General features: G+C 32.7%; 3 protein-coding genes and 1 long non-coding RNA gene across 5 annotated transcripts; all 4 read left to right on the top strand.

Moving 5' to 3' along the window:
• Nucleotides 1–2,101: 2,101 nt before the first annotated feature.
• Nucleotides 2,102–6,501, top strand: LOC123920084 (ABC transporter G family member 21). The gene is made up of 5 exons (XM_045972219.1): nucleotides 2,102–2,643; nucleotides 2,857–3,664; nucleotides 4,700–4,873; nucleotides 5,025–5,206; nucleotides 5,389–6,501. Exons 1-5 carry the CDS (start codon nucleotides 2,413–2,415, stop codon nucleotides 6,049–6,051), a joined length of 2,058 nt encoding a protein of 685 aa, XP_045828175.1. The 5' UTR covers nucleotides 2,102–2,412; the 3' UTR covers nucleotides 6,052–6,501.
• Nucleotides 6,502–7,102: 601 nt separating this feature from the next.
• Nucleotides 7,103–8,009, top strand: LOC123920080. The gene is made up of 2 exons (XR_006813415.1): nucleotides 7,103–7,339; nucleotides 7,749–8,009. It is a non-coding gene; the product is annotated as an uncharacterized LOC123920080 (long non-coding RNA).
• A 2,954-nt stretch (nucleotides 8,010–10,963) lies between these two features.
• LOC123920071 (membrane protein PM19L) lies at nucleotides 10,964–14,254 on the top strand. Its single transcript, XM_045972205.1, has 3 exons — nucleotides 10,964–12,826; nucleotides 13,009–13,186; nucleotides 13,813–14,254. Exons 1-3 carry the CDS (start codon nucleotides 12,700–12,702, stop codon nucleotides 14,045–14,047), a joined length of 540 nt encoding a protein of 179 aa, XP_045828161.1. The 5' UTR covers nucleotides 10,964–12,699; the 3' UTR covers nucleotides 14,048–14,254.
• Nucleotides 14,255–18,604: 4,350 nt separating this feature from the next.
• Nucleotides 18,605–21,672, top strand: LOC123920064 (trihelix transcription factor ASR3-like). Of its 2 annotated transcripts, none has more exons than XM_045972196.1 (2): nucleotides 18,605–19,683; nucleotides 21,162–21,672. In XM_045972196.1, exons 1-2 carry the CDS (start codon nucleotides 18,855–18,857, stop codon nucleotides 21,464–21,466), a joined length of 1,134 nt encoding a protein of 377 aa, XP_045828152.1. In that variant the 5' UTR covers nucleotides 18,605–18,854; the 3' UTR covers nucleotides 21,467–21,672. The 2 variants fall into 2 exon arrangements, with proteins under 2 accessions (XP_045828152.1, XP_045828142.1); XM_045972186.1 differs by having other exon boundaries at nucleotides 18,606–19,683; nucleotides 21,141–21,672.
• The last annotated feature ends 4,488 nt before the right edge of the window (nucleotides 21,673–26,160 follow it).

The raw sequence follows: 26,160 nt of genomic DNA, 5'->3' as shown, positions 1-26,160 counted from the left end.
AAGATATAAAAAAGAAGAGAAAAGAAAAGAAAAAAGAATTAGTGATGTGATGAAAAAGTAAAAGATAAATAATAAATAATGATACAAATAATAGATCAGATTCACATACTTTGGACGAGTGGATATGATGAAATCTATATTGGCCCCTGAACATGTTTAATTTGTTTATATTACTACTATTATTAGAAACTTTTATAATTTACTTTAACTTTAAAAAATCTCCAATACTTTTGTGACAAAAAAGGATAACAATGAACAAATCATATATATGTCCTCCATACACGTGGCTCTATTGAAAGCAACGCCGTTATATCCATCAACAGTTCATTTCCCGTTGTAAAGTGAAAAGAAAAGAAAATAGGTCAAAACAAAAACAGCATTATTCTATTTTCTCTACATCTATATATTCTCAATTGTTACTTCCATTCGAGAAACTCTTGGTCACAAGAGTTGAATACACAATCATTTTGATCATTGAAAGTGTCATTCACTGTCATAATAATCGTTAAATCGTTAAAATTTATTTTAAAGTCAATGAATTGAACATCCGTTAGTTAATGAGGTCTCTGACGTTATCTTTGATGATAAATCGTTTGAACTTGATGACATGTCTTATTGGTTGATTAATGCGACCATGACATGACAGATCTCACTCAAAAACTCAATCCACATAGGTAGGGATTAAAATTAAAATGGAGTATAATATAGACCAAAATGAAACCAAACTTATATTCATCTATCGAAAAAACGAACAAACTCATCTTCATCTTCTTCATCTACATCACAACTTCACCACCCAACGATCCATCAGCATCAACAAAATCCAACAACTTATTCTCCCTAGGAATCACATATTGAAAAAAAAAAAAAAAAGACAATGTCTAGTTTACCTTCACTTTGGTCGTTTTAGTCTCTCAACGTCCATCTTTCTTTTTTGTCTAGTTTACCTTCATTTTGGTCCCTGGTTACGTGGCAAAAGTTTTTGAAAGTCAAATGACATTTCATAGGGTCAGCATGGTCAACAAAGTGTCCACCTCAGCAACAATAAACAGTTTAGTGACAAAACTTAATGTCAATGACTATTATGACCGAGGGAAGTTAAATTCAGGGACTTTTAAATATTTTTGATGATTCATGAACTATTATGATAGCTAGTGACACTTTTAGGGACTAAAATAGTTGTTTACTCGATAAATCATTCATATAAAATTGAATAAAAATAATTAAATAATATATATTATTTAAATAATCAAATAATATATAAATTATGATTCATATATTATTTACATAAGTGTGACTAAATCTTACGATCAAAACTCTTGTGTCTATTCAACTATGTTTTCTCCTACTCACACTCATTTGATTAATTCACTAGATTAAAGAAAATATAAAAAATTTATTACAAAAAAATATATAAATTTGAATGAGAGTAATTACTATTGAATAATCATAAATGCATAATAAAATGTACAAATTTGAGTATCATAAAAGTAGTACTATTGGACTTTTAAAAAAAAAAATATGATTCTTGTTCAAAAAATAATAATTATGATTCAAGGATTTTTTTTTTTATAGATAAACGAAATGGCAAAGTTATTATAAATTCACACACATAAGTGAGGGAGCCGGGGTGTGACGGTCAATCAACCAACACGTCAAGAAATTGGGTGTACTTAGATTTTGAGCTCAAGCATCTAAGTTAATCCACCCTACCCCATTTTTGGACGGACTTAAATTGGACGTACCGCCCTCTTTGCCACCGTAATTTTGACAAAAAAATAACATATAGTCAATTAGTTTATAGTAAATAACTTATAAAATAAGCAATTGAATTTATAGTGTGTTTAATACTTCTGTAAATTTAACCTTTGAACTAACTTATAAATATGAAATAACATAAATATGTGTTTAATTAATATTTAATTTTTTTCATAAGAATAAAATTGAAAGAAAATGTATAAGTTAAGAATTTAAATTAACTTATCAAAATAATATATGCTAGTAAAAATAAATTATAAATTCATAAATAAAAAAAATGTTACTAAACAAGTGTTTTTCTATCATTTAAAGTTAATTATAATTCATAAACTCAAAATACAGCATTGACAAAGAGAGCTAAACATGATTGAACATAAAAACTAAAACAGTATTAGTTACTATAGCTACAGAACAGAACAGAACAGAGGCCTCTCTGTTCCTAAGACTATATATATGTTGTTATCATACAATAACATCTTTGTGTGCTTCTCGTGCCTTGTTCTTCACTTTATAACTAATAACTCACCTTTATACCTCTTCTCTCATGTGACTCTTTTCTTCTCTTCCTACCTTCAATCCTCATTATGTTTTTTTGAGTTTATTCTCTATCTTCTTCATCTTAGAACCCACAAAACTTGATCATATATATCTGAGATGATGCCCCCTGAGCAAGAAACAACTATTAATGCACCAAATAGCATTTCACCAAACACAAACAGAACAGAAACCATCTCTATCCATGGTGAGCCAGAAGGTTCTTCTTCTAATAAAGTTAAACCCAGTTTGGATATTGATCATAACGCCATTAATATTCCTTCTCATCCAACTACACCAATCACATCATTTTCTATTCTACCTCAATCCTTGCGTCCGGTTACCATCAAAGTAAGTACTCATCAATTTACATGTCATGCAGATTAAGTTCATTGAATAACTAATGTATCTGATATATAGTTTAACAAAATTAGGTAACAGATAAAAATTGCTTCGTCCGGCAACTATTATAAGCAAAAATTCATTAATTGAATAACTGATGTATCTGGTATATAGTTTGACAAGTTTAACTAACATGCACACACTTTTTTGTTTGTGTTGTAGTTTGAAGATGTTTCATACAGCATAACCTTAACAAACCAAAAGAAAAACGGTTGTGTTTTGGGAAAAGAATCAAAAGTAACAAGAAAAATTCTCAATGGAGTCACCGGAATAGCAAAACCAGGCGAGTTAACTGCAATGTTGGGTCCATCAGGAAGTGGCAAAACCACCCTACTAACCGCCTTAGCCGGAAGACTAACCGGAAAAGTCACCGGAACAATAACATACAACGGAAACTCAGACTCATCCTACATTAAACGCAAAATAGGTTTTGTTTCACAAGACGACGTCGTTTACCCTCACTTAACAGTGTTAGAAACATTAACCTACAGTGCTCTATTAAGACTTCCCAAAACACTCACCAGAGGAGAGAAAATCGAACACGCGGAGAGGATAATTACGGAATTAGGCCTCACGCGTTGTCGAAATTCTCCTGTCGGTGGGTGTATGGGACTTTTCCGAGGAATCTCCGGTGGAGAAAGGAAACGGATGAGTATTGCACAAGAAATGTTGGTGAACCCGAGTTTGTTGTTGTTGGATGAACCAACTTCCGGTTTGGATTCGACCACGGCTCAACTTATTGTTTCGGTTCTTAAAGGATTGGCTCGGTCCGGTCGAACCGTTGTTACTACTATTCATCAGCCTTCGAGCCGGTTGTATAGGATGTTTGATAAAGTTGTGGTTTTGTCTGATGGGTACCCGATTTATAGTGGTAATGCGGGTCGGGTTATGGATTATCTTGGATCTGTTGGATTTGTTCCGGGTTTTAACTTTGTTAATCCTGCTGATTTTCTCCTTGACCTTGCTAATGGTAAGCAATTATTTTCTATTTTGAATAATAATTCATTTTGGTCCTTTATAATTTTTTGATGATTTAATTCAATTTTTGATAAAAGTTTTAAAATTTTTACATTATCGACAATTTCTATTACAACGATTCAAGGATTAAATTACTCTTAGTATGAAAATTTCAGAAACTTAATTTAAATTTTAATTTGTAAGAATTTTTTTTTTTTTTTTTGTAAGATATTAAATTGAATCGTCAGAAAATTGTGATGGATCAAAATGTATCTTTATTTTTTATTTTTGCATTGTTGCTCTTTTTTTTTGGTATTAAATTAAAAATTATATATTTATATAATTTTAGTACAAAATGGGAAAGAAAAAGGTTGGGATATTATTGTGCATGTCAATGTCACTAAACAAAATTGACATCCAATTTGGGAGTGATATTGAAAGGGGAAATTTGTTTTACACTTGTCGTTATTTGTTGGGTGAAGTCCATTTTCAAATCTTAAATAGTGAATTATCAATAATCAATAATAATAAAGGAGGTGCAGAAAAAGGATTGAGATTTTTCTAATGAAGTGAAATATCTTTTGACAAATTGAAAAGGATTGGGTCATTGGAAGCAGTATTAAATTGAAAAGAGAAATTCCTTTTAGCCCAATTTCATTACAACTTCTAAACATTACTAAAAAAAATATAAAAAATTATTAATAACAGTGACACTAATGATCATTCATGTGATCACAACTCCAAGGCTATATTTGGATTGGTGGTATGCGGTGGAATGAAATGAAATGAAGAGGTATATAATAAAACTTCATTGTTTGGATGTGCAAAAAACTAATAAAATAAGAAATTAAACTCACCTCCCTAGAATAACTGCACAATATGTTTGATGCATAAAAATAATAAAAATGGTGGTAACTAGTAACATATTAAAGCATGGTTGATGATTTTCCCTTAGGCCCAAGACAATAGTAGATCTGCATGGAAATTTGTTAGAGATATAATAGTGAGACTTCTAAATTCTAATGCTTTAGATTATGTGATTTTGCAGGCATAGTTGCTGATGTGAAACATGATGAGATAGAGAAGCATGATCAAGATCAAGCTTCAGTGAAACAGTCACTAATTTCATCCTATAAGAAAAACTTATACCCTGCTCTTAAAGAAGATATTCAGCAAAATAACACTGAACCACTGGTTTTTCCATCAAGAGGAACATCCAGACGTATGTGAAATTTTCTTTTTCAAGTTATTATGTACTTTCTCTAGTCTCGTATATAAGTAAAAAAAATTTCTTTAGGTTCATTAAATTATTGATGTATCTGGGTCGATAATGTAAACCAAATAGTTTAATGATCATTATTAATGCTTGATAGGTTCTTCTGAAAACCAATGGAACACTAGCTGGTGGGAGCAATTCAAGGTTCTGCTCAAGAGGGGTCTACAAGAGAGGAGACATGAATCTTTTTCTGGCTTAAAGATTTTCCAAGTCTTGTCTGTGTCCATTCTTTCTGGACTCCTTTGGTGGCACTCTGATCCCTCACACATACAAGATCAGGTATCATATTTCACTCGGTGACATAGACTCTGTCGTTTGTACATGATGTGTCAGCTCAATGTTAAGAGTTTGACCTTGTACGCACCCTTAACTTCAAGGGATACAATTCAAATCCTCTCAGAGTTGTCGTAAAATGGTCATCAGTGTCACTTTAATTAATCATAATTTCCCCTTTGTAACAGGTGGGACTACTATTCTTCTTCTCGATCTTCTGGGGATTCTTCCCTCTCTTTAATGCAATCTTTGCATTTCCACTTGATAGACCAATGCTAAAAAAAGAAAGATCATCAGGAATGTACCATCTCTCCTCCTACTATGTTGCTAGGATGGTAGGAGACTTACCAATGGAGCTTGTTCTTCCAACAATCTTTGTAACCATCACCTATTGGATGGGTGGTCTTAAGCCTTCTTTGGTTACATTTGTGTTAACCCTTTTGATCATGCTTTTCAATGTTCTAGTCTCTCAAGGAATAGGCTTAGCACTTGGTGCAATTCTAATGGATGTTAAGCAAGCCACAACTCTAGCTTCAGTGACAATGTTGGTTTTTCTTTTAGCTGGTGGTTACTACATTCAGAAAATGCCTTCTTTTATAGCTTGGCTAAAGTACTTTTCTTTCAGTCATTACTGTTATAAGTTGCTTGTAGGGGTGCAGTATTCAGTAAATGAGATCTATGAATGTAGACAAGGGTTGCATTGTAGGGTAAGAGATTTTCCAGCCATTAAGTGTTTGGAGATTGGTAATATGTGGGGAGATGTGGCTGCATTGACTGTAATGTTTGTTGGATACAGAGTTGTTGCATATTTAGCTTTGAGGATGGGACAGCCTAAATGCCTAAGAACTTAATGGATTAGAAGCTATGCATATCACTGACACTTCTGATTATAGGCGTGTCTGGTTTCAGACACGACACCGACATATGTGGTTATATTCAATTATTTTCTCTAATTATTATATTATTAGAAAGAAGTGTCAATGTCGGTGCGAGCCGTGTATGCGTCAATGCTTCATAGATCAAAAGAGATTATAGTATTTATTTTCAAGATTGGCTGTTCCAATCACTGCCTTAGTTAAATTAAGAGTTAATTCAATTTGAATTGTAAGGGAAATATCTTAGTTCCTTGTGAATAATTGACATGAAATGAAACAATCGATGATTGTAGAATTTAGTCCAAATTCTTTATGGAGAAAAACCAAATGTACTAGTTAGACTTCATCTGATTGTACAATGGTGTAATGTTTCAATTTGCAAAAGTTATATTCCTTAGTAAATGCATATTCTCTCAGCATTCTGTATTTTGTCTGTTATATATCAGAAATTCAGACCAGTTATGAACTTGTGTTACTCAGCATCAACAACTTGCATATTATTTGAGAGTTTAATGGTTCTTTTTTTCCCCTTCAACCTCAGATCGATGAAGTTTTTGTTTGTATCTTTGACAACTTAATGATTCATCCAATTTTTGGACAACCTAATGGCAAGTTATCTGGTCATCTAATCTTCCACAATATGGATACATACTAAATAAAATAGTTCAGAACGAAAAATGTCACTAAACATGACAAATTTATCAGTGTCAGACATCAGACACGCCTTCGATATGATGTGTGTGCTACATAAAGATCTAGTGTTAAGAGTTAGGACAAGAAAATTAAATACTAGTCTTCAAGAAGGTTTCAGAATTTAGATTATCAGCATATGATGCACTCAACATGCAATATGCAATATCTAACTATAATATAGAATATAATAAAAAAATATCAGTAAAATATGCTTGATTTATGTAAAGTATCATATACTACAGAATCTCTCCATAAGCTGACAATTCAGTTTATTCCATTTACTGGCAAATTGATGATATAGCATAATACTAAAATTTTGCTATAAATAGGTGTATCTTGTTGTACTATAATTTAAGTTGAAGCTAGAAAACTATATCCTTAGAAGAGTATATTGTGTAAAATGGCTTCACTTAAAGCAGAGAAACCTATTGAGAAATCTGGTAACTCTCAACCATCAGGTCAGGTTAAGAAAGAACCTGCTGTCAAAACTAGTGGAACCACTCCTAAAACTAGAGTCACCAAAGCAGCAGCACCAAAGAAAACTGAGCTGAAATCTCAGCCTAAAAAGAAGGTACATTTATATGCTAATATGCATAATATGAACAAATTATTGCTAAGGTTTATATATGATGTTAATCCCTAAAACATATCATTTTTTGTTTTAGTCTTTTTAAGTTTTTTTTGTTCGGTTTTTCAGTACTTGCAAATTCAAAAACGGATGTTTTTAGTCCATAACATCACCTTATTGGGCCACGTGGTATAATAATATTGGATCACACATGACGTCAGGGACTAAAAGCAATAATTTTATAATTTGTGGGGGCCAAATTCAAACAAAAAAAGTTGCACGAACTAAAACTAAAATACATTATTTGCGAGGACTAATAGCATATTTAAACATGTTTTATGTAAATAAGCTTCCTTATATATTAGAGTACTATGTTTAATTTGTGACATTGATTGTTTTGATTACTTTTCAGGCTAGCAGCAGTAAGCAGAAGATACCAAATGAAATTTAGATGACTTGAAAAATAGTTGTTGGAAGTATATTTATTTGAAGAATCAATAAGGATACTGTTCTATGGTGATGTTTCATGAATATTATTATTTATTAGTAGTACTATAGTATGTACTGTGCCACTTGCTTCTGTTGTATCAATAGTATTAGTAAATACCATGTAAACTCCATGCCATCTTGGCCTTATAAATAAAATATGATTATGATGAGATTGTTCAAAAAATTCAAATCAGTATATGATTAATTGTAGCCAAAATTCAATTTCAAGGAGGCAATGACAGAACTGGCTATGTGTTATTGGCAGCCTCAAAATAATTATCCAACATTATTTTGTGAATCATTAAGTGTGCATGGTGCATGGTGTAAGACCCAAGTCACTTGTGCATATTAGAATTGGCCAAATAACTTCCTAAAAACTAATACCAAATTGATATAGTTAATTAATTGCTGTTTATACTAATACCAAAGGATGAACAATGAATATGACATGTTCCTACCAATATGCACAAATGAATATCAAACCGATATGCACATAGTAGAGTAGAAACCCAAACCCAAATATGTTAAGTAAGATATTGGACTTAGGACAAATTGTTTGGGAAAACTCGAGTTTGAATTTTGATGGAAACTGTTGTGGCAAGTGTGAGATGTGTTAAGTCTCACATTGCTAAGAAAATTGGAGGTTGAACACCTTATAAGTGAGATGACCCATAAATCTAATGTCTTAAGGTTTTGGATTATGATGTGGTGTCCAACTCATTTTTGTTTAGTTGTTCTGAACCCAAATGTGGATGATCCTTCGGCTGCCCCATAAAGAGCATAAAGAATTGAATGACCCTCAAGTGTGAGGTGTATTAAGTCTCACATTGCTAAGAAAAGTGGAGGTTGAACATTTTATAAGTGAGATGACCCATAAACCTAACACCTTAAGGTTTTGGTAAAAATGTGGTGCCGAATCACTCGTATAATTGTTAGCAGTAGCCCTTTAAACTTCCAATTGAGAATCATCACCAACCAATTAGGTCAAATCGAAGGGGCTAAACTCACATAATCTCATATTAGGCGGAGAATAAGTTGGGCATACAAAATTTTTCCTTTTTCAACCGAATTTTTTTCGATACATAAGGATCAAAAATCAGATTTCCGACCACTTCCTAAAGAGGTCAAAATTCCTTACCACTCAGACTAATGACTAATCTATTGTTGGTACACTAGGCTAATTATAGTTATTAGGTCAATTTTATACTGAAACATAGTGCCAACTTATAGCTATATGTTTCATTTAAAGATAATAATATTACTAAATTTTACTGATCATTATAATTACAAGTATCTGATTCAAAATTGTTGCATACTTGCATGATCTTCTTGTAATTTATGCTATTCTTTATCTATTCTCCACCATGCATTAATTCACCATCATCCAATGCAAGTTGTGATTCGTTCCTAGTGGCTTTAGACTCCTATAAAAGGCATATTTGTTGTGTTTCACAAAATGCATTACAAGAACAACAATATAGACTCATAGATTAGAGTCTCTTTATTTTGTGCAAAATGGCATCCTTGAAGGCTGAAAAACCTGTTGGAACCCAACTTTTTGGGCAGGCCAAGAAAGAAGCTACTCCTAAAGCTAGTGATGGTGCACTAAAGGGTCAAGGTTCTAAATCATCTTCAAAGAAACCTCAACAGAAGCCTCAAGAATCTAATAAGAGAAAGGTATCTTCTTTTTCAAAACAGTGACACTTTTTCATGTTGCTTATCTATCGACATAAGTTTGATTTTATTTTATCTTTTGTGCTTAATTAACCTTTATATGTGAAGGAAAATCGTGTTTAAAACAGAGTGTAAAACGCAGCGGAATTTTAAATTTTTCCTTCGATGGATCCTTGCGAATGGGCATGATCAGGGTTAAACGTTATACCTTTGTAGAACTGAAACAGCAAACTCTTTGCTTCTCTTCGTTGATCACAAGCACCACACGACGGCAGCACCTCTAGCTAGTCCACACGAACAGGTCTTCAACTTTCAGTGCTAGCTGCTACAAGATGAAGGCTTAGGAAGTGCGGTTAGGGTTTCAGAGTTTCAGGGTTTCTCTGAAAAACGAATTGTGAAAAAAGCAAACACAAACTGAACTACACAAGCTTCTATTTATAGAGTTTCTTGTGTGGTCAGTTGGGCCAAACGGTGTATGGTCTTCTTAAGCGCAAAACTGTTTTTCACTAATCGCACCCTCAAAATAAGTCTTACTTATTTCTTCCATATCGACTGTCCTTATGTGTGTGACCCTGTAGGTTCTTATGACGTTGGCAATAATATTAATCTTAATATTATAAACAGTGAGCGGTATCTAGCAACACATCACTGCTACCCAAATCACAAGAATGTCACGTGATCTGACAAACCTTTCCGTGATAAAAACTCATGTGTATAATTACCCTTTTACCCTTATGTCTATATTGAACACAAGGCATAGTACGTCACCCTTGTTAAGTTCAATATTGGGCCCATAGACATATCTCCTGTTATGTAGGAGGGGTAAATTCCATCTAGGTCACTCATGTCCCTTAGCATGATTCGTGGAATACCCATCGACCAACTTTATAGTCATCCTGTTACGGATAACTTTGAATGGCGACAAAGTACTACACTCCTACATCTAGGGAACATAGTGGTTTCAGGTCGAAGGGTGGAATACACCACTTATCACTATGAGAATATCTTATGACATTTCATAACATACTATGTAGTATTCTCATGGTGGGTCAATCCGATATAAATATTACTCTTAATATTTATATCTATGTGAAGACTTGATAACTCTTTATCTATGATCCGTGAGATGTGATCATCAGTCTACCAACATAATAGTCTCTATGATTTGATGTTATCCCAATTCACATTAAAGCTCGACTACGGATGTTTTAAGAATAGTGTTCTCATGTGTAATGGATTCTCACGATTAAGTCACACTTAACGTTCCATTCAATGAACTTACTATTCTAGGGACTCTATTATTATTTAACACATAAACATAATAAAGAAAAGCTTTTATTTAATAAGTAAATTATCCAATACAAGTATCATGCAATTATAAATAATTGGTCTCTAGGGCTTACACCAACAATATGTGCTTAATTAATTACCAAAATTAAGGTTTTGATCTTTGGTTGTATATAGGGAAAAGGAAGCAAACCAGCTGCTAAAAGCACCAACAAGTAGCCTTACTTTAAAAAGCTACCCCAACGTTTAATTAAATACAATAATATTTGTACCTTATTTTCTTGCTGTAGCCCAGGGACCTTGGAGTTCTGTTAAATGAATCAGTTTGATCTAGGCTTGATAATCTAATCAAAATAATTTTCTGCATTTTATAACAATTATTATCTTTGTTTTTAGGCTAAATTGTATTTTTGCCTCCTATTTTTTATAAATTTGTGATTTTGACACCTTAACTTTTAAAATATTACTTTCACAAATTTACAATTTTAGCTCATTTTGTAAAAGGATGCGCCCCGCCCCCAACTGAATTTGATCAAGTCAACATGCATGTAGCAATTAAGTGACTCACACGTAACATCAGCATGTTTTGCTACAAGGACAATGACTCACATGTCACGTTAACATGGCTTGCCGCATGTGCGTTGACTCGTCTAGGGGGCCAAAATCACAAGTTTATTCCTTCGCCAATCCCAATTTAGTAAGAAAATTGACACTAAAATTTTCTTCCTTAAGAGAACAAGCAAGAGAACCTTCCAATTCATTTTCATCATACCAGTCCAAAAAAAAAAATTAATCTTCATCGTATCTAAACATTTAGGATAACAACTGCGTAATATCTATAGCAAGCCTTAACCCATAATAAATCGTGATAAGTGCACTTCCAAGTTGAAAATTTAAAGATAAAAGTGAAGCTTTTGGTGTCTCAATCTGAACGATCTAAAACGGTGAACGACACCTCAAGACATAAGAGTCCGAATTCTCATTATTTATAGTTCTCCAATTGGATATATAAGAATAAAATACATCTCTCTGGAACACAACAGAACATATACACAAGTGTTCAACCAATAGAGATCCTATTCTGTAACAATGTCGACATGCCAAAACCATGACCACATTTATATGAATATTCTAGACTACATTTAATGTGCAATGATAAAAGAAATTTAATGAAAAAAATTAAGGTCCACCGATAAAAACAATGTTGCAACTCTACTAAATATTGAACAGCAGTTTCTAGATTTTGCTTAATGTGTACTCCTATGTAAATTGTAAACAAATCTCATTTCAGTAACAGAGTTTTTTAAAGTAGTTTAATAATTAGAAATTTCACTTTAAAATAAATAAGTAAGATGTTTGGATTTCGAACTCCGATCCTTATCCGGATTCCGGACCAACTGAGTTAAGCACAGATAACAGAATTTTAACTAATAACATTTTGCAAATTGTAACATTATATCTTTAACCTTTACTTTTAATGACTTAATAAAAAAAAACTATGTAGCATCAATATTTTATTTATCCAAAGAAAAAGGACTAGTAACTTATAAACAACGGTTGATTTGTTATTTTTTTTTCTTTCGATGGATAAGGCACCGTTATAAAACTTTGAGATTTGAGATTCAAATTCAATTATTAAAAAAAAGAATCGAAAGAGAGAATGGATTTGTGAAGAACACTATGACAGAAAATGACAAGTGTCCTACCACCTGGACATGAAAGCACACATGCTAGACTTATTGATTGACACGTGTCTTCAAAGTACCTTTTGGACTCTCTATTTATAGCTTCACAATCCCACACTCTAAAGCTCACAAAACAAAAGCCTGAAAAGTTGCATTAATCGGTGCAAAAGCAAGTAACTCTCTGCATTTCTTTGTGAAAGACTCAAAATTTCTACAAGCTTTTGAAGTATGGCTATGGTGGGAAGAAATGTTCTAGCTCCATTGCTGTTTCTGAACTTGCTCATGTATTTCATTGTTCTTGGTTTTGCTAGTTGGTGTCTCAATAGGTTCATCAATGGCCAAACTTATCACCCAAGTAAGTTCATTTTACTAATTTTGAGTCATCAAATCATTAAATGTAACAAAAAAATGACCACTTTTTTCACAACATTTAATAATGTGTCCAAAAAGTTGACTTGCTTGATTTATATAAATTTTCCTAATTTAATTTGGGAAAAATGGAATGACCCTTTTTGTGTATGTGTTTGTTTGATTCAGGTTTTGGAGGAAATGGTGCTACCATGTTCTTCTTGGTGTTTGCCCTTTTAGCTTCTGTTCTTGGTATAGTGTCAAAATTTATAGGTGGAAATCACATTAGAGCTTGGAGGAGTGATAGTTTAGCTTCTGCAGGAGCCACTTCAATCATTGCTTGGGCTGTTACTGCTCTAGCCATGGGGTATACTAGCAAGAATCTGCCTCACAGATATCAGACACAACACTGATATAGACACCAGACACAACACGACACAACACGCCGACTAACACAGATACTGTTAGCGGCCAACACTTGGTGGGATTTAGTTCCACATCGGATAGATAGGACTCTTGAGAAGAGTTTATAAAGAGGAGACAATCCTCACCTTACAAGCCGGTTTTGTAAGGATGAGTTAGGTCTCGATATTCGTGACATGGTATCAGAGCCTATCGGGTCTATCGTTGGGCTTCCGACATCGTTCACGCTTCAGGCTCATTGGGCCGGGCTGAAGCGTGAGGGGGTGTGTTAGCGGCCAACATTCGGTGGGATTTAGTTTATAAAGAGGAGATAATCCTCACCTTACAAGCCGGTTTTGTAAGGATGAGTTAGGTCTCGATATTCGTGACACAAATATCAGACATAACACAGACATAGAGACACAGACACCACACACAACTCAACACTAACACAGGCACCGCGCACACACCGTGTTCAACTCAATACAGACACGGACACCAGACACAAAATACAGACACCAGACACAAAGTGTTCAACATGATGATTTGTAATGTGATGTGACAACTAACTATTGTACCTATTTTGAATAGGTTGGCTTGCAAGCAGATACACATAGGAGGACATAGAGGATGGAGGCTGAGGATGGTGGAAGCATTCATAATCATCCTGACATTCACGCAGTTGTTGTACTTGCTGCTGATACATGCAGGGCTGTTCAACAACAGATATGGACCAGGTTATCGTGACACTGACTATGGTGTTGGAGGAGGAGCGACTGGTGATCCTATGCACAAGGGTGCTCCTGTTGGTGGAACTCGTGTTTAATCATAATCATTATCCATATATATAGCTGTACTTTGTTTTCTTGTTTTTAATAATGTTGTAGTTTCCTAGTTGGTTGGGATTATGTTCCTGTTTTTCTTTTCTTTTTTTGGGTTTATTTTGGGTGGAGTTGTTCTTTGTATGAAAGAATGTCAGTTTGTAGCATTGCATTGTGTATATCAATGGCTGCAATTGATTATGTATTTGCAATTGACTATGTTCCTTCCTTTCCTTACTTTTAAAAATTATTTAACATATTAAATGATTTTTAATTTTTTTCAAAAAATTTATAAATGATTTAAATCAAAATGGATTTTGTAAAATTTGTATTCGTTATAGTGTTTTCGGTTACTTGTGCATGGTGTACAACTTGAGAGACTTGTGCACTATAGACTTTGCCCTTAAAAAATATACGAGGAAAAAGTGAAAAACATGAGGGTAAAAATTGGAGAGGATTTAAATAAAAAAATATTCATAAATCACTAAATGATTCAATCATATATTACATACAACTTTTCTGCTATAATAAGTTAGACAATTGTCTAGCTGTAATGGAGGAGAATAGATGGATTCAATTACTATGAATTGTTAAGCAATGATTTTTTTATTAAAGTATCTTGGTATTAAAGTGTGAATATTTTATTAATTTTTTATTTAAATACAATTATTATGAATTGTTTAAGCAATGTATTTTTTTAAAAAAAAATAATAATTTTTTATTAAAGTATCTTGGTGGTATTAAAGTATGAATTTTTTTATTAATTTTTTATTTAAATTCTCATATTTTATTGTATATTCATGTTGTATCATATTTGTATTAAGTATCTGGCTTCATAGTATAAATTGTTAAAGTAATGAATATTTTATTTTAAATTTAATTTAATTTTTTTATTAAAATATCTTGGTGGTATTGTATTTAAATTCTCATGTTTTACCGCGTTGCATATTTAAATTAATCATTTTTTTAATTTCAAACACCCCAACTAAATTGTCTAAAATATTTAGTCGAGATATTAAGATCACAGAATAATTATTTGAATTACAAATTATCACGAGAATGTGATAATCAATACAATGCAGCTGAAATGATAACTGAAATCTAAATAATAGATTTAACAAAAACAAAGAAGAAGACGAAGTCTTCTAATCCGACAATCCAAGCTCAGCCTCGATCATCAGTTCATGCCTGGTCCTTGCTCCGGTTAACCTGTCTATAAAATAAATTGAAAGGGTAAATGCAATTTTATTGAGGACATTAAATGTTGACATTTATATATACAAGCAAATGTTAAAAGATTTGAAGTTGAGAACTTAGTATACTAAGTATAAGAATATAATGTGTAAAATCCATCACACTCCTTGAATTAAAATGGAAATAACATAGCAGTAAATTTCAGTCTCAGACATGTTCGCTACCTAGAAAGCGAACGATTACATGCATGCTCGCTAAATAGGAAGCAAACTCAATCAACAAAGTATGTTTGACGTGATGTAAACGAAATGCTTTGCAAAACGAAAGAGAAATGTTTTAGAGTGTGATTACCTTTGCATTCAACTCATTGGGATGTTCGTGGAGCTCTTTGATGGTTGGATTGTGACCTTGAAACACCACTTTGGCCAAAATCGCCGGTTTTGGTAAGGGTTTGGGGAGGAAAAACAAGGAGGTGAAAATGTGTATTGTTTGTGTCTGAAGGTCCATACATATATATATGGAAAACGTTCGCTTTCTAGCAAGGGAACAGTCGCATTCATGTTCGCTGTGTAAAACGTGAACGTTGTTTTTCAAAAAAAAAATCTATGGGTTGAAACCACTTCCAAATGGTCACTAATTTTTACACTCGCTTTCCAGGAGGCGCACAGTTGCTCACAATGTAGATAGCGAGGAGGTCTTATGGTAATTTCAGGGGGTGACTGAGTGAATCTAGGGGGTGGGAAAATTACAATTCTTTAGGTATAGTTATGCTTATAGCTTAATCCAAACAATCACAAAAACAAAAAAAATAGAGATTGGCCTTTTTGAAAGAAGGATAATTAGGTCCAATCTCAAAAAATATAAATAACTTAAGTCAAAAAATTATTAGAAAGACAACCTTTTTTAAATAGCTAGAAGTTATTTTAATATTATTGGTTATAATATGACATTTTTTTATATTAACTTCAAAGATAAATGACTATTTTTTATGTTATTAATATTATCTATAAATTAAAAAAAAATCATTTTTTTTTATTTTTTTTACTTTTTTATTATATATATATATATAAGATTTGTTAATGCACACCCACTGTTTTTTATGAAGGTGTGCATTAGCAAAAGGTGTATTTAACTACTTTTTAGTTATCATTTGCTAACACACACCTTCTAAAAATTAAGTAGGTGTATTATAGCAAATGCCTATAGCAGTTGCTAACGTACACCCACTTATTTCTTAGAAGGTGTGTATTAGCAACATGCACCTTAGGGTGTATTTAACTACTTTTTAGTTATAACTTGCTAACACACCTTCTTAAAAATAAACAGGTGTACATTAGCAAAACCCTATATATATATATATATATATATATATATATATATATATATATATATATATATATATATATATATATATAAAAACATTAGCGTGCACAGACATCACATGATAACTATGACATCCCAACTATGTTGTTGGCACCCCATAATCATCACCTATCATTTGCAGCACCCTAATAAATTTATTAGAAAGAAAGAAAAAAGAGACAAACTTGGGGGGACTAGACCAAAACCCAAGGAAACAAAAATACAAGGAACCTGCCACTGCCTCATTAAAAACTTTTTCTTGAAAACCCCAAGGGATAAAACCAAGGATATATATATATATATATCATTCGACCTAAACCTCCAAATAATAATTCATCGACATCCCAACTATGTTGGCACCTCAATGCACTATCACTCCTCTACCATCTCACCAAAAGTATTATTAGAATGAAAAAACAAAAGAAAGGGTGGGGGGGCATAAACCAAACCCACCAAAACAAGATTAGCGAAAGCGATAATTAGACAAACCAACTCTATCTCTAAAGAAACTCTCTCTAGAGCAACTTGGTAATTGATCCCACCAGACTAACCCATCAACAAAAAAACCCGCATTAGCTAATCTGTCTGCACAAGTATTTCCTTCTCTATAAATATGAAAAAATCTAAAACGAAAATTTCTAACGATATGAAGATAATTTTTCCATTTAACCTTCAGCTTCCAAGGGACCACATTCACATTAGTGAAAGCTTGAACTAAGAGGATAGAGTCACATTCAAGCCAAAGACGGGTCCATCCTTTAGCAGAAGCAAATTCAATAGCATAAATTGCAGCGCAAATTTCAGCATAAAGAGAGGTTGCAACACCAATGTTAGCTGAAAATGCACCTAAAAAAGTACCAAGATGGTCTCTAAAGATGCCACCACAAGAAGAAATACCTGGAGAACCTCTAGAGGCTCCATCAGTATTGCACTTCACCCAAAAACTAGGAGGCATGATCCAATTGACGTGTTTAATAGATGGCGGAGGGGGAGGATGACAATCAACACCAAAATGCTTGAGGATAGAAAATTCTTTTATAGATGAGTACATGTGACCTTTGGAATAATGAGCTGCTTGATGAATAAGACTTTTCACATAGATCAGATCACGAGAAAAATAGGGATAAATATCATTAAATCTGACATTGTTCCTGCATTTCCAGACCTTCCACAAAATATTGACAATGGCTGCAATAATGAGATCATGTAATTGAGGACTCCAACCTTTGTTATATATGCCAAGAAGGGAATCAAAATTTGAGAGATCAAGAGGCATGCCTAGCAAAGAAGATAACCAGTTCCAATACTGCATTATAAAGGGGCAGCGCAAGAACAAATGAGTAACAGTTTCGTAACTACTTCCACAGAGACTGCAACAAGAAACAATCGTGAGGCCTCTTTTGATCAAGTTATCATCAGTGACAATAACATTGTGCATAATTCTCCAAGCAACTAAAAATCTAGAAGGATTGTTCGTATCTCCAACCAACATTTAGATCACTTTAATTAAACTTAACAAGCAAAATTTCACATGTATATGTTGAATTAAAAGCCCACAGTTATAGACCACTTTCATGATTTTCATACTTAGATACTTAGATACTTAGATCACTTTTTATATTTATTTTTGAAATTATATACTTAGATCACTTTAATTGAACTTAACATCAACACTTTTACCTCATTAATCATGCAAGATTCCCTTATATTCCTTAGTCTAAGCTTCCCTATCATGATTTTCATTTCCCTACACACCCAAAAGCTCAAAACTCCTCAAATAGATAACAAATTATGCATCTTTATAAGTTAGTCTTTTTAGCCACAAAGAAGAGAGTAATACTTATACTACTATTACTACTATTCATCCAATCCCACAGTCTAGCCACGTGCAACAAGTCTTTGCTTCAACACACTCCTCACGTGTCACCCTTCCATAACCAAATGCTGTAAATCATTCACCTACTACTATTACTTTTTTTTACCATACATAAAAAACAAAACTCATTCTCAAATTTTATTTCCCACATCACAACAAAACAAAGTTACTACCACTAGCTCAATTTTTTCCATTCAACAAAACAAATCTCACTCACTCACTCACTCATTCTCACTCTTCACCTCTCAAAAACAACTTCAACATTCATTCAACAATCACAAAATTAACTCACTCTCATACACCAAACTCAAAATCAAACTCATTAATTTCTTCTTTCATTCAATTAATCATTCACAAAATCACAATATCTCATATGCCAAATGTCTGATCCTTCAACTTCCACCACCCCATTATCACATCCATCAATCATACCCAACCAACACAATCTACCCATCATCATTCACACCACCACCACCACACAACCACCACAACCACCACCACAACCACCCTCCACTAGAGAATACCGCAAAGGTAACTGGACAATCCAAGAAACACTAATCCTCATAACAGCAAAGAAACTAGACGATGAAAGAAGACTAAAAAACACATCAACTTCAACTTCAACTCCATCATCATCATCACAAGACCAAAACAGAACAACAACACCAACAACAACCTCTGCATGTCCTAGTACTAGCTCAAACAGAAACAGTGGTGAACTAAGATGGAAATGGGTTGAAAACTATTGTTGGAGTCATGGTTGTTTAAGAAGCCAAAATCAATGTAATGATAAATGGGATAATTTACTTCGTGATTACAAAAAAGTTCGTGATTATGAATCCAAATCAGAATCACAATCACCAAACAAAGATCATCATCATCAACATCATCATAACTTTCCTTCTTATTGGATTCTCAACAAACAACAACGCAAAGAACAGAATCTTCCTTCTAATATGGTTTTTGAAATTTATCAAGCTATAAGCGATGTTCTTCAAAGAAAACAATCACAAAGAATCACAACACCACAACATCATCATCAACAACAAGGTTTGGTTACATTGGTGTCTTCACCATTACCAGCACTACCACTTCAAGCACAGCTTCTTCCTCCACCACCACCACCGCCACTTCCTCCACCACTTCCACTACAACAACCTCCTCCACCGCCGCATGCTCCGGCAAGTTCAACTACTCCGGCAGTTTCAGGTAATGTAATGTAGAGTAATCATCAATGTGATACACTTTCTTTATTTTTGTTTTTTTATTTTTTTTTTTTGTTTTTTTAACAATTTTTGGATGCTGTGTTGTGTGTGGGTTATTATCGGTCAAACTTGCAGGTTCTGTAAACTCTGCCACACTTAATGGGACCCACTTCTCTTTTATATTTTATTTATTTACTATTTATTTTTTAATTTTTTTTTAGTCTTCATAATACTCCTCATAATACTCCGTCCTAAAATATAAACAAAATTAGTCGACAAAAGTTAATGTATTTGATCTAAATTTTATACTACCAACCAAATACGTTAATTTCGTTGACCAGTTTTTACTTATATTTTAGGACGAGTACGGACAGAGTACTATTATATGCTATATGGTACAGTCAGCTCCATGCTGTTGAGGATTTCTGACCGTATGATGAAACATTGATTATTTGCATCAAACGGTTGATAAGAAGATTGTGTGACATAGGTGGTATCTTGACCACGTTGCTACACTGCACAAAGATTCTGGTTCCCATTGAACAAACTAGAAAAATTTGTTACTTTTCTATTTTTATTTTTTATTAAAAAATATTGAGAAAAATAAAATAAAATAGTAAAATATAGGAGTATAATATACACAGTACAATCATGTAGACCAGTGTGTGAAAGGGTACCACCTCATGATTGTCATGGATTTTGTGGTGGGCTATCCAAGAATATAGATTCTCACTTGCTTAATCCATCTGGGTGTAATCATTAACATAATCCTTAATCCTAACAAAATCCCAAATCTTAGTCTAATGTTTTTTATTATTAAAAAAAAGTGTGTTAGTTTTCCACGTACTAGTAGCTAATGCATTGACCAATACCATCATTTCATGAGTCATACACATAACCAAACTCATGCAAATTAAATACTCTCATTAATTCCATCTTGACCTTTTTTGGGGATCATTTTTTATTTTATGAATGTGACATTTTTTCTATTTCATGCTTATATTTCTTAATCCAAGATCATTGGTATTTGTAACGTATCCTTTTATTTTACTCCCTCCGGTCCTTATTATAAGAAACACTTTGACAAAATCACACAGACCAAGGAAGGTAAATTTTCTCATTAATGATTCTATCATTTTATGTTATATTCCAAAACTAACCTTTGACTAGTATGGGAAATAGACTTCTCTAATTAATGCACTAGCATTATAATGAATTATTTGATTGTATTTAATAAGGGTACAAATGGAATTGTGTCAAAGTGTTTCTTATAAAAAGGACCAAATAAAAATTCCAAAGTGTTTCTTATAAAAAGGACCGGAGGGAGTATTTATCATTTCATGAAGTAGCTCTATATGAACATTTTAATGATGTGATAAATTTTAAGATATGAACATTGTAATTAATGATGTGATGAATTTTTGTGATTGTATTGTGGAACTTTTTTTTGTTTGATTGTAGAGAGAACTGAATCTGCCACAGATTCGGAGAAGAGTGAGGATGATGAAGATGATGGTGGCTCGGAATCAAAACGTAGGAAAGTTAAGAACCTTGGTTCAAGCATAATGAGAAGTGCATCGGTATTGGCACGAGCTCTAAGGAGATGTGAAGAGAAGAAGGAGAAACGGCACCGTGAATTGATCGAGATTGAACAAAGGCGAATTCAAATGGAAGAATCCCGGAATGAAGTTCACCGACAAGGTATCGCCACCCTTGTCGCTGCCGTCAGTAATCTTTCCGGTGCCATTCACTCATTTATTAATTCTGAACACCATGGCCAGAGATAATTAATTAATATATGCTAGCATGTCACTTTCAAAAAATCATATAATATTTATTGGTCATGCATTCTTTCACCCTCTTAAAATTCAATTGGAGTCTAGTAGTATTTTTAAGTCACTTTCACCAATTGATTTCATGTGATATCATATATATGTAATGCATGGTATATATATGTTCCAATTCATTGATGGACAAACCAATTCTAGTGCCTTTATATTAATTTCTCATTAAGACACACACGGTATTGATCCGGTGATTATTGTGTATATAATTTAATCAATGTCTGACATTTGTTTGTTTCTCTACAAATATAGATGAATGAATCTTCATGAGATATGCCCTAGTTTTAGACATCAAATAGTTAAGTCAAATCTAAATTCTCTAACCCTAAACAAATCTTAGATGATATAAGAATGTATGGATATCTGATAGTACTCAATCCGTCTCAAAACATAAATAAAAATTTGTCAATAAAAATGAATGTATTTAGCATAAATTTTGAACCAACAACATAAATTTCTTTTACTTTACTTACATTTTATGACGAATGGAGTATTTAAGATGGTGGGGTCTAACTGAGCGTGGGTTTGGGCCCGATTTCTTATTCTTTGTACTTAGTGTGCGAGAGTTTCGCTGTTTAAAAAGAATATCTAAAACCTATTAATCTCTATTATGGTTGTTTGTAAAAACTAATGAAGTAATAATAGTAAGTACAAGAGTATAGGGTATATGATGGGGATTGTTGAGGCATAATTGGGCAAGTGAAGAATTAATATGATTTTTTGGGTAGATAAAGAAGAGGGGTGATTAGATGCATGGGCAATTTGGGAATGACATATTGGAGTACCACGGAGTGAAGGGGGAAAGGTGTTGCTGACAAAGTGAGACAGAGGGCAGAGAGTGTTAGCTCCTCTAACACAAAGGGACAGTCAAAGGGTGTATGTATGTATGTGTCTGAGTCAATATTTCTTTTGACCATATAGGACATTGACCCTACCACTTTTTCACTTCTTCTAACTTCATATACGCCAAAACAATGATAGAGTCTCCTCAATGATATATTGGACTTCCCAAAATGTCCCTATACTATACCTCATCGTCCCATCTCTCTCCATCTCCTTGCTACCCTATAGTACTGTACTATTACAGTCTGCCTTTCCCAGGCATCTTTAACTCATAAATCCTTCCTAGCTACTTACTTACTTTACCACCGACGCAATACCTCATTGCCATTGATTGCCATTGTCATAAACAATCACAAACAGCATCATTTTTTTTAATAAGAAAGTCGATGATGATCGAATATAAGATCTTATGTATGTTAATATTATCTAAATTTGTAGCCATTACATTAAATATAGTGGATTAAATAATATTTTGATTTTTGACCCACATTGTTCACAACTCATGTTTTTAATTAGATTTGTTCAGGTTTACTACTCCCTTCGTCAGTTTGACTAATGTACGTATGTCGACGCACAATTTTGATCTCTAATATCTTCAAATCTCTATTAGTAAAAATTATAAAAACTTGATATTTTGAAAATACCCATCAAAACAAATCAAATAAGATCTTATATGCTAATATTTATATCAATGTATTATTAAAAAAATATAGTCAAAATAAGATAAATAAATAAGATCATTTAGTCAAAGTAACTCTTATAAAATGGGAGATAGCGAGTATCTTCTTTTTACACCATTTATACCACAACACACTAGTATTTATTAATTAACTAAAACAACTATTCCTACGGATGTAATAGGATTTCATCTTATAACTCGCAGTTACATTAAAAAATTATATTTCATATATATTGAATAGCTATTAAAATAAGTTGAATATTCTGGTACACATATTATGTGAATATGTATCGGTATATTTGTTGATGTGGATAATTCTGATTGGTTTACAAAATTGATTTAATCGGTGAAATATCTTGAAATTTAAACAATACAATTTTAAATCAATATAGTCCAAATTTATTATAACGTCAAATTTTGTGAAAATATTGCAATAATCAATCCAAATTCCACTATACAGATAGAAAGAAAGATTACTTTGATGTTCACGTGAACATAGCTTAATTAGCTGTGACATTGCAAATTATTGTAGTGATCTGAATTACATATTCACCTTAAAAGGTAAAATTCTAGCCACTAGATACTATTTAAAAAATAATTATTATTTTGACGAAGATAGAAAGAAAGATTAGTACAAATAGATTGCTAGACACTATTTGACAACAAAAAGAAAATATATATATTTTGATGAAGATAGAAAGAAAGATTAGTACAAATAGATTGGGCACAATGTATTGGACAATCTTCATCTACACTTTAAAACCAACACATTATAGTCAAACAAATTAAGTCTTGGAAGGCAGTACATTTGAGAAGTCAAAAATGAAAAGGAGGTTAGCAAATTGGTGGTGACTGACAATGAATCCGACCCAATTGGGCAATATTTTTATGAGTTGAGTCATACTAATAAAGTACGCTTCAAAAATAGCTTAACCCGTTTAGCTTATGGGTTTTGTTAACATGTGCCCTAAGGGCATATGTTAAAATATCCTAATATAGAAACTCAACATTTAATGATATAAAAAATTTAATGTTTCAAAAATTAAAATGCACAAATTAGCATTTAATAATTTCTATTTTTGCTTCTTTAACATGTGTCTTAAGGGCACACGTTAACATTCTCCTTAACTTATAAATTTGGATTTATTTGGGCAAATTTATTGTACTTTGGATCGACCCACTATCAACATCTTCGTATGTTATGGCGTTGGTAAAATGCAATGTAGATGCGGCAATTTTCAAAGATCATGGATGGTATGGCGTTGGTATATGTCTAAGAGGTGAGAAAGGAGAGTTTATAGCAGCAAAAACGGCTTGGATCTATGGCCTTCCACAACCACAAGAGCGCGGAAGCATGCGGTATAAGAGAGGCGATAATTTGGCTCAATGATCGAGGTTTAACGGCGGCGGTGTCTATTGAACTTGATTGTAAGCAAGTTGTTGTTGGCATCACCCATAACATTGGTACCAATTCTGAATTATGAGCCATTTTAAATTCTTGTAAAACTTTACTATCTATTTTTCCAAGCTTTAAGATAAGTTTCGTTAGGCGACAGGCGAACAATGCTGCTCATATGTTAGCAAGGGCGTCATTGTCTTATGCTCGTATCCAGTTTCATGGTCATATGTCATCTTATATTGAGCACATTATTAATAATGAAATGAGTTAATTTGTTTTCTCTCAAAAAAAAAATCTTCCTATGGCTTTTGAAAAAATTCATCTAATTTAAAAATTATTAATAAAAATATAATATGTCAACATAATTTTTTTACGCATATGTTGTTGTGAATTCGTTAATAAAAATCTCACCAATAAGAAACTTGATGTGTGGAGCAATAGAACGACAACCAATAATTAAGCGGAATAAGCAATAATAATAATAACCGATAAACAAGATAAAGGAGAAGAAAAACACAATATTTGTTTACCCAGATCGGTCCAATAATAATCTAGTCTGGGGGAGAGAGCAACCCCTCCGTTCCACTATATCAAAGAGTAACTTTACAAAAAAATTCTCAATTGGGTTGCAAGAATTAATCCTAATTCTACCCAAAACCCAAATCTCTTCCCGTGGCCAAGAGACTCAATTTGATAAGTGTTTCCCAAGGTGTAATCAATCCCCTTTGCTCAACCCTAGAGTTATACCAAGAGACAACCCCTCTTGTTTCTTTCTAAAACTCTAGCCTTGTGTTGGCGACAAATCCTAATTGATTCCCTACATTTCTACTCTCTTATTTTTCTATGAATAAAACACTCTATTTATAGAAAAATATATGCCTAAAAATTAGTAACAAATATGTTTTTAAATAAAATAAATTCAAGTCAGAGTATCCACCGAGAAAAAAATATTTTTTTCACAAAATCTGCAAAGATGCAAAATTTTGGTCCCGCGTTGCGCCTCGCGCAGGAGGCATAACCTGACTTCTGAAGACAGAAAACAAGTCTGCACCTCGCGCAGCAAGCAGATTCACATCATATTTTTCTGACTTCTTGTAACTGAGATTTCAAGGTATATTTCAACATATGTAAACATAATTAAAAGATAAAAGTTTAGCTAAAATTTTTTAAAAAATTTAAAGTTTATAAATTGTAAGTTATTAATTTGAAAAAAATGTGAAAAACTAATATATCAAAGCTATATAAAAAATTGAAATGAGTGAATAAACTAAAAGAATGAAATGGGTCGGCATTCCCATTAACCCACATAGCGCATAGTGGTTGGGTTGGAGTTAACAAGCGGATCGAATCAATTTGGCCCATTTATGTAACTGATTCAACTAGTTGACAATTTACCAATCAATATCTAAAACGTTGCAGTCAAATTAATTTCTTATGATTTTTGGCGAGAATAATTATTGATCAAATTTTAACTAATCTCATAGCCGAACACTGAATTACTAGGACTTTATTTCTCTGAGAAACCAGAGAGTTAATACCAAAAAATAAATAGTTTTACATTGATATCTTATGAAGAAACCACCATTCTTATATTTATACAATTAGTTTCAAAATAACCATACAAAATTGGGATAATGTGATAAATTAATAGAGTTTCATTCAATATACATGTAAAACTTTTTTGAACAAGCCAAAATGATATATATTAACAAAAAA

This window comes from Trifolium pratense, linkage group LG1 (genome assembly GCF_020283565.1).
Source record: "Trifolium pratense cultivar HEN17-A07 linkage group LG1, ARS_RC_1.1, whole genome shotgun sequence".
NCBI classification, from domain to species: Eukaryota; Viridiplantae; Streptophyta; class Magnoliopsida; order Fabales; family Fabaceae; genus Trifolium; species Trifolium pratense.
This window is presented reverse-complemented; position numbering and strand designations above follow the sequence as displayed.